We start from the raw sequence: 12,748 nt of genomic DNA on the forward strand, positions 1-12,748 counted from the left end.
TCATCATGGGGGTATTGGATTGATGAGGAAAACATTGAATTTAATCCATTTCAGAATAAAGCTGTAACTTTTTTTTTTTTATGTGGAAAAGGGGAATCATGTGGCAATATAGACCTTTTTATTACTGTTGATTCAGGTTAATATGCCTACCGCACTTTATTCAAGAGGATTTGATGCCTCAGTTTAGTACTAGTGATCAGCCTCTGAAAGTCATCATTTATTTTATGTTACCTTTCGGTTAAACACTTTATATGAAGGGGGGTATACACAGCACCTATATCACCCACCTTTGAGTGTTACAGTATCAAGTGTCATTCATAACACATTAATTCAACATAACTCATAAGTCCCCTCAAATAAAACGTTATTCATCCATTTTACAACTGAAATGTGTATTCTTAGTGTCACAGTACCCAACCTCCTGACACACTTCACATAACCAGTTAGGAGCAGCACAGGGTCACCCTTAAAGGGGTATGTCGGGATTTTGTCAATAATGCCCTTTATCTACTTCCCCCGAGTCCGATGAACTCATTGATACCATTTTTATGTCTCTTGAGTGCAGTTTTAAGGAAGTCGCTAACTAGCGTTAGCGCAAGACTGAAAGGCAATGGTATATACCAGAATGCCAGCAGTTACCATAGACTTCCAGTCAATGCGCTAACATTAGTTAGGAACTTCCTTCAAACTGCACGCAGACATGAAAATGGTATCCACGAGTTCATCTGACTCTGGGGAAGTAGATAAAGGGGCTTCATTGCCAAAATCCTGAAGTATCCCTGAAAGACATTACCCTTTTATAACAGTTAAGAGGGTTAAATGCCGTGCTGAAGGCCACCATGGCAGTAGGGGATGGCACCAGCCCTGGGTGTGCTATCTTTCAAATACGTAAGCTAGCTGTGCTTGATTGAGCTTGCCTGGCGCAATGGAATAGTCACTAAAGTGCAAACCCCACCTGACCCTCTGGCACTTCAGGCAGGCTCACTGAAAAGCTCCCAGTAGTTGAAAGATTTCATATAATATTTGATCCCAGGTCTGGATGCCACCTGAGCAATTGTTTGCCGTTGTAATGCTGTGCTAAGCAAATTTACCTGAGACCTGAAGCCTTATATTTTATCCACAAACTAATGCCTAACCCTATCCTTGAACTCAGCAGGCTAACACAGTCTTGTGGTACGCAAGAGACCCGGGTTTGAACCAACATAATTAGTAACAGCAGCAACCATCTGGCTTAATCCCACCAGATTATTTGATTTACGGAATTTTTTTGTACTCGAATGAAAAGGGACTTTTATTTTGAAGACCCTTTATGAATGATGTTGAATAAATGTTTTATGAATGTTGTATGAATAAAACTGCCATGTAAAAGGTGATATGAATGCCTTATGCATACCTCCTTCATGTAAACAAGTGTTACCTACCTTCCTCACCTGGTGTGTTTGTGGAACGCATTCCTAATATTGAGTTGCGCAGGTGTTCTTAATGCTTTGCAAACTCAGTTGCCTTCAGTAAGTATTCACACCCCTTGACTTTTTCCACATTTTGTTGTGTTACAGCCTGAATTATAAGTTGATTCAATTTAGATTTTGTGACACTGATCTACACATTCATACTCCACAATGTCAAGGTGGAATTAATTATTTACAAATTTAAAGCTGAAATGTCTTGAGTCAATAAGTATTCAACCCCTTTGTTGTGGCAAGCCTAAATATGTTCAGGTGTAAAAATGTGCTTAACAAGTCACATAATAAGTTTCATTGACTTACTCTGTGTGCAATAATAGTGGTTGACATGATTTTTGAATGATTACCCCATCTCTGTACCCCACACATACAATTAATTATCTGCAAGCTCCCTCGGTCAATTAGTGAATTTCAAGCACAGATTCAACCACAAAGACCAGGGAGATTTTCCATAGCCTCACAAAAAAGGGCACTTATTGGTAGATGGATAAAAAATAAATAAAAGCAGACACTGAATAATATCCCTTTGAGAATGGTGAAGTTAATCAATACACTTTTGATGGTGTATCAATACACCCAGTCGCTACAAAGATACAGGCGTTCTTCCTAACTCAGTTGCTGGGGTGAAAGGAAACCGCTCAGGGCACTAAAGGAATACTGCAAAGAAATTCACTTTTTATCCTGAATACAAAGCATTATGTTTGGGGCAAAACCAACACCAAACAACACTGAGTACTACTTTTAATATTTTCAAGCATCATGTTATGGATATGCTCGTCGTCAGCAATGACTGAGTTTTTTTAGGATAAAAATAAACTGAATAGAGCTGAGCACATGCAGGCAGAATCCTAGAGGAAAACCTGGTTCAGTCTGCTTTCCACCAGACACTGGGAGACAAATTCACCTATCAGCAGGACAATAACTGAAAACTCAAGGCCAAATATACACTGGAGTTGCTTACCAAGATGACATTGAATGTTCCTGAGTGGCCAAGTTACAGTTTTGACTTGAATTGGCTTGAAAATCTATGGCAAGACTTGAAAATGGCTGTCTAGCAAAGATCAACAACCAACTTGACAGAACTTGGCAAGTTTTTAAAAGAATAATGGGAAAATATTGTACAATCCAGGTGTACAAAGCTCTTAGAGACTTACCCAAAAACACCCACAGCTATAATCACTGCCAAAGGTGATTCTAACATGTATTGAATACTTATCTAATCAACATAGTGTTTTATTTTTCATTCATCTTTAAAAAATGTTAGAATTTTTGAGTGTTTTGTGTAGATCATTGGGGGGAAAAGAAAATTACATTTTGTTCTTACACATTGGAATTAAAATGTTTTAAAAAAGTCAGGGGTGTAAATACTTTCTGAAGGCACTGTTTATGTCAAATATATGTCATACGTGATGCATGCCAAGTTACCATTGCACCACTTTCTCAGCTAGAGCCTTGTATAGAACATGACCAGCAATTTAGCATCAGCAATCTCACCTACAGTTTAGTCTCCTGGGACATCCTACAAATTTACCTAAAGTTATATTACTTCCTATATGCTACTGGTCCATCTTTTCTACTCACTCCTTTATAGGAATATTAAATAAAGAATATTTAGACATTTGAGAAGTTTTTAATCGTGAGGGTGTTGCACCCCAGATTGAATTCATGGAGAGATGACGCTTGTTTCCCATTGCTCTCTGTCGCTTGTGTACGGAAACATTTCAAATGCCTGAACCACATGGTGTCGCGCTTGTACACGTTAACAGATCGACTAAAAACCGTTTTTATTGTGTTGTGTCAACATCTGCGGATTTCATACCTATCAGTCGTGCCCAATCATATCGATGTGATGAATATCGATAATCGAATGGGTAATGATGACCAGAAGACAAAGACTTTGAAGGCTGACATGTTCAATAGCTTTCACCTTAAATATAAGCTAAACAATTTGCCAGCTTGTCTTTCAGTTGTATGACCTTTTTTAAAGGAAATCTTGACTTCTAAACAGTGTGTAGACTAGGTTCTTCAGCGCGATGTGGACTGCAGCCACAAAGACTTTCAATAACTCGCCATTGTCTGAGAACAACAGTCGCTGTTTCTTGAATTGACGAGCATTTGTGTATTGTGTGGCAGTGAAATCTTCATAAGCAGTCTGGTCATTGAGCAAATATCTGATTTAACGACGTTTCCTGTAAATGGATTTGCCGCTATACTCACAGTCTGCAAGCAGTTTAAGGGGTAACAAACACGGTTCTGTTTAATCTGTCTGCAAGTTTTTCAGAAGTTATTTGCGAAAGGCTAACCTCGTTAAATGTGACATGGAGTCTCTACATTTCGCAAGCAGACATTGGGCAGTTCAAAGCAGAGGAATCCCTGCACTTTTACCTCAATATGTTAAACTTCACATTTCATTTGAGAAAAAAATCAACGTAATTCATAGCTATATAGAACTATTCCGTGGGTTGAGTCAAAAATGCGCTTAACTCGAATTTTATAAATGCATTGGTGTCAAAATGAGATTTGCGCCAAAGTTATACAATTGAAGCAGCATTTCGAATTCTAGATTTGAGTAGAACTAATATTCATTTCATTTTGATAGTCTTTAGGTTCTCTTATGGACCCAGAATGTCAATTTACAAGAGCTACTGGAAAAAGACATGTAACAACTGCAGGTTTGAATATTTTCTTTATCTCATTTTGTAATAAACATATAAATAATAAACTCTAGACATTTTTGACACATCGCCCTGTTATGAAAGTTAACTGGAACGCTATTATATACTATCCAAACTGTGCATCTGCCGCATGTTATTTCTATAAAACTATTTCCCTATTACAAAATATGAAAAGAAAAATACATTTTAGTACATTTACAGGAGTTACTTTTTCATTTATTCAACGAAACGTTTTGTTCTGTACTACTAAAACTGTTACTGAATTGTCAGAATGTGCATTTAAAATTTTCTAAAAGAAAAATTGAAAAAAAGAAATACAACAAAAGCTGAGGAAATAATTATACGAGGCAGAATATCTGTCCCAATATGACAATTTAAATGAAACGTTTCCAAAATAATACAATTCTTAATAAACAAAACAGTACAAGATTTCCAAGACTTTTCCCAACTATTTAAATTAAAATATATTCTCGTATCTTACACTATTTCAAATAACGAAATGTGATTCTGTAACGATCTGTCAAAATCAAATTTACAATTCTGTGTATAAAAATATAATTTATGGACCCCCACGAAGTTTGTTTATTCCCAAAATATATCAGTCAGTTGCACATAATATGCACAGAACATTGCAACCTGTCAATACGTTTTCTCCTTTTACATGGTCTTCTTTTTCTTTGTGGATTACTTGGAGATATACAAAAATAGATTCTGCACAATTTGCTGGTCACACCGTTTTGGGATCCATCCGTGTGATACCAGCCAGTTCACATGAGAATAAATTATTCAAAGAAAACTTTTAAGGCTCCATTCATTCTTTAAAAGGGACACACATGTACAAGTCACTGAAATAAATATCCCAACTTCGCTGGGGGCTTTGTATTTTTCATTCTACTATTGTTTATTGTCTTATTTTGCTTTGCTTCAACTTGAGTTTATTGACATCCCCAGTGGGTGAAGCGCGTGGCTATCCAAGAGCCACGTTCCTAATTGATATAGAATTTTGGAGTACCAGTGCACTCCGTCCTCGTGTAAGGTGGCGTTGGGCATGGAGTAGTCTTTCGGGGATAGCAACGAGGACAGCCAGTAGCTCAGTCTGACAGGTGCAAACGCCCAGTGCGCTAGATTGTGGTCTTCAATTACCGCGTAACATGACGCAAGCACCTGATCAACAACGATGGTTCCTTGAACAGTCACGGGCGCAAAGGACCCCTCGTGCTCCTCCATGTAAATCCGTCCCACGGTGACCGACTTCAGTTGGTTATGCAAATCATCAAAGACAACCACCTTTTGTCCAGGTTTGACTTCGCTCGCAAATACTGCTGTCATGCTGTGGAGATCATCCGTTGAGTTGTTGACCGCGAAGAGGAGATGTGCAGCAGTCAGGGTAATTTTCTGAGCCGGTTCTTTAGTCTCTATCACATAAAATACTCGTCTAGTTGACGAGTCCTGGTCCATGAACATGATGAAGTCGCTGTATGCGAGGTCCCCATCACTGTTGGCACCTAGCACTTTGTCGCCAACTCTGAGGTTTTTCACTGCCTTCCTGCTTCCATCTTTGAGAGTCACCGAAGCGGTGCTTGGGAAGCAGCCGCCAGATTTGGCAGCAACTGAGTTTTCTGTTGAAATAAAATATTGTATTAGTGATGGTGAATATGATTGTAAATATACAGTATATCCATATACTAGGCTATTTTATCTCCCCGTGAAAGTAGGACACGTTTTGGGTTCACCACTGTGGAACATATGCAGCCTATAGCGCATGTGCCTATAGGTCTACGAATGATCCACTGTCACATATAAGCCTATTATTGGCTATATCCACACATTTTAAAGAAAAGAGAAATTAAAATTGTGATTTTGGTCCATATCTCTCATTAAAACGAATTTTAACTCAACATCATATAGATTGCATTGTATGTTCCGGCATATAAAACATGGTGCCATATGCTTGGTATAATGTGAATGTGGAACTCCTTCACACAAAAAAACGTATTGGTTGCTTCTCATTGTGTGAGATGAGAAAACCGAAAGCCCTGGCTCCTCTAACGTTAATTAAAAACCAATAAAGAACAGACATTGTCATTCTAAATCAGCTTGTGGACAGAGCCACTCTTGGAAAAGAACATTTACGCCTTTCCCAGCTACTCTTCCCATATTTGCTCAGGTGCAGAAACCTCGACGTGACAATTCACACACATAGCCTACTCAGAAAAAAAAACAAGAGGGCCGCAAACACTATTTACCCAGTGGAGCCACTTTTCCAAGCCTCTCAAGATGTAGATTTGAATTTAAATGAGGACCCAGACTCTAAATGCTTGCAGTCGACCAACATCAATGTCCCTTCTTTTTACCACTTCTCCCCTGCTTTGTTGTCAATCTTGATGACAATAATTCGGGTCTTGGGACTGGGAGAACTCTTCACATTCCGATCTCCAGGATCACAGTCAGTAAACACACACATTCACAGAATAGAACCGTCCCGCTCTGAATTTATGCATCTAATCTTCTTTTAAGATTCCGAGGCATGAAATAAGGTGACAATTGAAAACCAGATTTGCCCCTAACGAATTCAACTTTGCTAAGTCCAAATCCCTTTGGTAAAGTCACATGACCCCTAATGACACGGACTATATGATCTCAACACGTGTGTTGGATTTTAAATATACGATTTTCCATTCAATTCGAAACGAATATGTGCTCCACGGGAAGAATAGGCCTACGTTGATTTCCATAAGGTTTTTTAGGAAAATCAAGAGATGATTTTAACCCAAAAGAAGTGTCTAAAGTAGGCCTATTTTGGTCAAATTCATTAGGCTACACATTTTGACGGCCAACACTGACGCAAACATAGGCCTAGAATAGATTATTTCGATCGACAAAATAATACAAATCTACAGATCTAAACATGCAATGTATTTAGTTAAACTCAAATGGCCTTCTCTTGACGTGCAGTGATTTTGAATTCCATTGCCTATCAGTTGAACAATGAAAATACTTTTTTTCCATATATGCAATGGCATTTTATGAGTGTGGGAATATGTGTTGTGTAATAAATGGTCGTGGTTCCATCGAAGAGACAGTGTGGGGCGATATAAGATCATAAAATAGCTGATATGCATTAACAATGAACAAGCAGCAAATACCCATATAAATAAGACAACTACTATGAAATACATATATATATATATATTAAATATGGATATGAAAGGATAAAAGATCACGACATAACGAGTATTAATAACGAGAATAGCGAGAGGACACATTGTGTAGAATTCTGAACTAGAAGGGGGTTGCCGAACGAGTTAGCATCAAATAAGATCATAGTTGTTTATTTCATCCCAATAATATATGTTCATTCATTATCTAGCTGGAGTAGCCTATATTGTAAAAAAAAAAAAATGTATAATCAATATGAGGCGGGAAACGTTAGCACGTTTTCCAAGATATTGTATCTTTCCCATTCACATTCGTTTTTGATGTCAGTGATGGCTACCAACATCTTCTTGACTTGACACCCTACCTGCTTTGACAGAACAGTGGATGTGGGCCTTGGACTCGTAGTAGACCCAGTCGAACCCAGCCTCCACTGCTAGTCTGGACAGCGTGCCGTATTTGCTCTTGTCTCGATCGGAGGTCGTGATATCCACTGCCCTTCCCTCGTAGTGTAGCGACTCTTCGAAATGGTGCCCATCCTCGTCCCAGCCCTCGGTGACGCGGAGCTTCACCCCTGGCCACTGGTTCATGACAGAGATCGCCAGAGAGTTCAGCTTGTCTTTACATCTCTGGGGGAAGGAACATGGAACAGTTGGTCGTCTATGGAAGATATATCACGTTCACTAATCATGCTCACCAGATGCCAATACCCTCCTGTAGGCTATATCAGGCCTGGGTAGTAAGCCTACATTAGGCTCATATTTGATATATGATATTTAAATGGTATGTTCCAGACAGCGTATATTCATTCATTCATTGGCTCTTGATCTTAAACTTCATTCACAAGCCTGAAAGGTATGTGATACTGTAGATGCATGATTGGTGGCCAAACCAATTATCCTATAGAGTTGACATTATATAGCTCGTCTTCATATCTGCACTTTGTGGACCAGAGACCAGGATTTATGATCTGAAACAAGGTACACACACCACCACCACCCTACTGGTTTATGGATTACATAACACAAATCACTCAAATAGTTAACATTTCGCATCCCATTACATCTGGTGAAGCTGACTTTTCTACACTGGAAGAGCCTCCATCTATTGGTCTAAATAGGGATGCGATTGGATATATGCCTGCACACAACAATGCGAAGGGTTTGTTTGAATAAGCGCGAATATTCTGTGTGAAGGGTCAGAGGGCACAATGTCAGATAGAGAAGCTTGTGCTAAAAAATTAATAAGGCATTGCATTCGCTTCACTGGCCTAAAACATATAGATTTGGTCGTTGGAAAGATGCGACCAATCAATGGCCTATTTGTACTCTCTCCCAATATGCTACAACGTGATAGACTCTGTCCAATAAAACAAAATGCTGGAATTAATTACACATTTGAAATGCATCGGAATTGGAAAAAATATATATAACTATATTGAAAGCAAGAGTCTTTAGTAAGACGTGTGTTTTATTTGAATAAATAACTGATATTGAGGATAATCTTCAGGAATAACCGAGTTATAAAACAGTTGTCTTATAATTGGAATGTTGCACTTCCTAGCCTATCTAGGGACCCTTATTGGAGATGCTTGGCCTTCTCCAGGACAACTCTTCTCGACACTTAACCAATATGTCAAATAAAACATTACAAAGAGTCTTTTCACCGCAACCAGAGGGAACGTTTCATTATTCTTGTCCCGCAGGTTCTTGGGACGTGACAGGAATACTCAACTGGAGGTGTTTTGGTTTTCTTCCCTAAAGGGCTAACTAACTGTATAGAGCAAGTAAGCCCCCCCTCCCCCCTCCCCCACACACACACATCCCTTGCATGGGCCACCACTCTCCATCCTCTTTCGTTTGTTGGTAAGGATCCCCAATGTCGCAATTAGCCTAACCTGTCTTTCCTGCGAGACGTCAAAACAAACCGACAATATACTCGCAGTTGTAACAGGCAGTGGGTAAAAAATGCAAAGGGACCATGCCAAAAACCCTTTCCTGCGCATTCTGAGTAGGACTGCCGGAGCCAAGAGCCGTGAAGCCTAAACTATTTATTAATTCATTGGGTCGTGTGCCGCAAATCCAGCCAAATTCTGTTCAACCACCGTGAAGCCCAGCAGGATCCCTCCGCTGGCGCTTTGTCCTCAGACTAAAAGTTTTTCAACAAGCCTCGCCCGCAGTCTGCCTCTTAATCTTCTCACAAATGAATTGGTTAGAGGAAACACTTATCATGTACCTGTCAGTGCAAACAACCCGCTGGTCCGTCTCAATTTCGCTTCGTTTGTGGGGCTATATTCAGTTCCCATTAAGCTGTGCTCGCTACAGACGACCATGTGACGTTTTTATTCGCGACAGAAACGTCCGGGACTGCGCGCTAAAAATGTCTGTAAAGCGACGACCTCGTTAACTTTCCCCGAAACGAACTGTCTTTGTAGTTGTTAGGGGGCTGCTTGGTTAACCCGCTCACTCAAAATGAGTTGGCGCAGCCAGGGGACATCACGCTTTTATAGTCGTCATCACTTTAAATGGAGTATGATTTACATAGGGAACCACAACAGACAGACGTCTAATCTCCATTGAAATTACACTTTGTTTAAACAATTGTGAGATTGAGCTCTATTCCAGCTAGGAATCCATCCCATAGTTTACAACTTTCAGTGCACCTGTGCACCCACAGTGCGTCAGCGCCTTCCCCACGACAGCCCACTGGATTGACCTTTACGCACAACAACCATACAATATAGAAGACGGCAAACATATTCTAGATGCTAACCATTAGCTCTTCATATTATTCAGATACTACGTTTGTAGGCTGTAACAATCTCTCTAACTCATGATGTGGTTGCAGGTGCACCTCGTCGTTAGGGGTACGCAGTGCGCCACTAAACAGCACATACTTTAAGTACTCCATACTTTATACATGTTTTGGCTGTTGAACTTTGTTTATGCGTCCTCTTCTCATTGACCAAAGGTCATAAGTTCAAATGCTCACCCATAATGTAGGCTGGATGTCAGGTCGTGTTAAATGAATGGAGGGATGGGGCATATACCCACGGGGATGTTTGTCTATGAGCCTTCATTTGCCTTGCCTGGTCTATATCTATAGCAAATATGTCATATTTTAAACATTTCACCTTTCTATGAAATATAGCCTAGCACAAAGCATAAAACAGTGAGCTTATTTGGCTATTAATATGTTGTTGTTTTTGTAAATGGTTTGGAGCATTTTTTTTTAAAGCAGTGATAACATAATAAACCAACATACATCCTCTACTTTCAGACCAATAAAGAAGGACGGTAAATGGAGATGAAAGCGCACGGTGTGTCAAACAGTGGAGTCTTTGGCACAATTCCCTGTTCAACCACATCTTTAACTGGCAGTGGCCGGAGGGCTATAGACAGAGTAGAAGGTTATATCTCTCACTCTAGCCTCCATTTGAAGTGTGATAACGTATAGGCTATATTAGAGGAAGGGAAGGGAGCGTTTAGAGATATGTTGAGACTGCACGCAGGGCAGGGTGAATATTTAATCTAAGCTCGTGCCCATGTCGCGGTATACGGTTCAGGGAGTCTGGCGCGCGCGCCTCCATCATCACACTCCTTCAGGTTCAGTGGCATTTTAAGGTGGCCGGACTGAAGTAATAGACGTTCTTATTAAAATAGTAACACAGCATTTGCAAAATACGTGCAACAGACACCCAATATAGGCTACCAGCCGGTGGAAATCAAGTAACCCCATGGGTGAGAGACACATGCTATCCAGACTGCATTTCTGACCGATATTTTTATGGACAATGCATGCAAGATAGCCACCCAGAATCGTATAAAGAAATCACAGACAAGGATTCGACAGAGGGAAATCTGATCCACAGAAATTACAATGCTTTTTTGCCACTAATGCAGCCTTTCCAAAGCAAATGCATTACCGGAGGCGCAGTCGGTGCAGCTTGCTATATCGTTGCACTAATTGGCCGAGTCCCACCCATTTTTTAAGTAGTGATAGTGTTCAGAACATTCTCAAAGAAATGTCAATGTCTTCATGGGCCGATAAACACTATACTGCGAAAGGGTGAATAACAGTATGCAAGAAAATGTCTGAATGCGCCAACCATGCATACATAAGGCCACTGTTTTAGTCATATGCCAGATCAGATGACTGAAATTAAAGATTTAAAACAAGATGTAATCTAAATCTTAACGGCGCAATTGCGGAATATCCAAATGCTATAGTATTGCATAGACAACCGATGTGCGTCTGCACAAGGCCTTGATACAAATATAGATATGAGAGGACCACATAAATATTTCAAATAAACTGCCACAATCATGAAGGCCGAATGTCCTACTGGTCTGCCACTAGGCCTATGTCATGTCTCTGGTTTGATTATGAAAGCCTTACCCATGCAGGACCTAATCAAAAGTGCAATGCTCTGAGATTGAAACGGAACCTTTTCACACATCTACAACAACAAAAACACAGACTTGAGACCTGTATATGTGTTTGTTTGTGGTGCGCAATCTGCATCCAATCTGAAAGGTTATGTTACACAGTGTCCTAAAAGATGCGAGGCATTCAAAAGGTAGGCTATTCATTTTACCTGAGTCATGAGCCGGTCCGCACCGGTGTTCTCTTCATCCTTAAAGATAATGTCAGTATTGTAATTGGGAGTCAGTTCTTTAAATCGCTCGGAGTTCCGCGTGATCTTGCCTTCGTATCTGCCACTGGCTCCTAGGGTCTTCTCCGCGACGTTTGGGATGAACTGTTTGTACGCAAGAGGTGTCAGCTTCTTCGGATGTCTTCTCCTACCGTAGCCCCTGCCCGGTCCACAGCCCATACCAGAGGACACCAAGGACAAGGAGATCAACCCGACCAGAACGATTCTCGTCAACAGCAGCATTTCGTCCATAAAATCTAAATTACTCGGAGCCTCAGTGTGTTATCAAACAGCGGCCACTTGTTTCTATATCTCTCCTCCCTCTCGCGCCGCTGCTTCCACAATGTCCTTGTCTCCTCCTCTAGTTCGTCTGTAGGCTACCGTGCCCCCCGATCACTACCGTGGCAGGTGCGGAAATGAACGCCTCTGCAAAATGATAACGGAACACATCGAAGGAGAGACGTTGCTGCGTGGGTAAAAAGTGAGAAAATTAACAACGGAATCTCTGCGCAGTCGAGCTACAGCCGCTTGTGCGAGCAGACCGCGTTTACTGCTATGTATTATAGCACCGATCTATGGCAGGGGAGGGACCTGATTGGTTCGCCTAGACAAACCCTTCTGATGTTATCACACAAAAGAGTTTAAAAAATCTTTAAAGATTTTTTCCACCTGAAGGGTGGGTTTAGGGGAGGGGCTGTACTCCATGGGAAAACATAAATTACACCTTTTCTCTCTCTGTTCCTAAAACGATTCCCAGTTGAGGAAAAACCCAACTCGTAGCCTATAGGCCTATGTTGTTA

General features: G+C 40.5%; 1 protein-coding gene across 1 annotated transcript; it reads right to left on the reverse strand.

Annotated features, from left to right (window-relative positions):
- Positions 1 to 4,130: 4,130 nt before the first annotated feature.
- LOC129822793 (sonic hedgehog protein-like) lies at positions 4,131 to 12,522 on the reverse strand. Its single transcript, XM_055881215.1, has 3 exons — positions 11,892 to 12,522; positions 7,662 to 7,923; positions 4,131 to 5,757 (listed from the first exon to the last, which is right to left on the reverse strand). The coding sequence occupies exons 1-3, from the start codon at positions 12,198 to 12,200 to the stop codon at positions 5,063 to 5,065; spliced, it is 1,266 nt and encodes a 421-aa protein (XP_055737190.1). The 5' UTR covers positions 12,201 to 12,522; the 3' UTR covers positions 4,131 to 5,062.
- Positions 12,523 to 12,748: the final 226 nt, after the last annotated feature.

Source organism: Salvelinus fontinalis, chromosome 25 (assembly GCF_029448725.1).
Source record: "Salvelinus fontinalis isolate EN_2023a chromosome 25, ASM2944872v1, whole genome shotgun sequence".
NCBI classification, from domain to species: domain Eukaryota; kingdom Metazoa; phylum Chordata; class Actinopteri; order Salmoniformes; family Salmonidae; genus Salvelinus; species Salvelinus fontinalis.

Bases quoted from the DNA above. Each gene is read 5' to 3' on its own strand.
- LOC129822793 (XM_055881215.1), bottom strand. From the start codon at position 12,200: ATGGACGAAATGCTGCTGTTGACGAGAATCGTTCTGGTCGGGTTGATC. The intron at 7,924-11,891 runs GTAAAATGAATA...TCCTTCCCCCAG, and splicing joins CGGACCGGCTCATGACTCAG to AGATGTAAAGACAAGCTGAA. The intron at 5,758-7,661 runs GTAGGGTGTCAA...TTATTTCAACAG, and splicing joins CCACTGTTCTGTCAAAGCAG to AAAACTCAGTTGCTGCCAAA.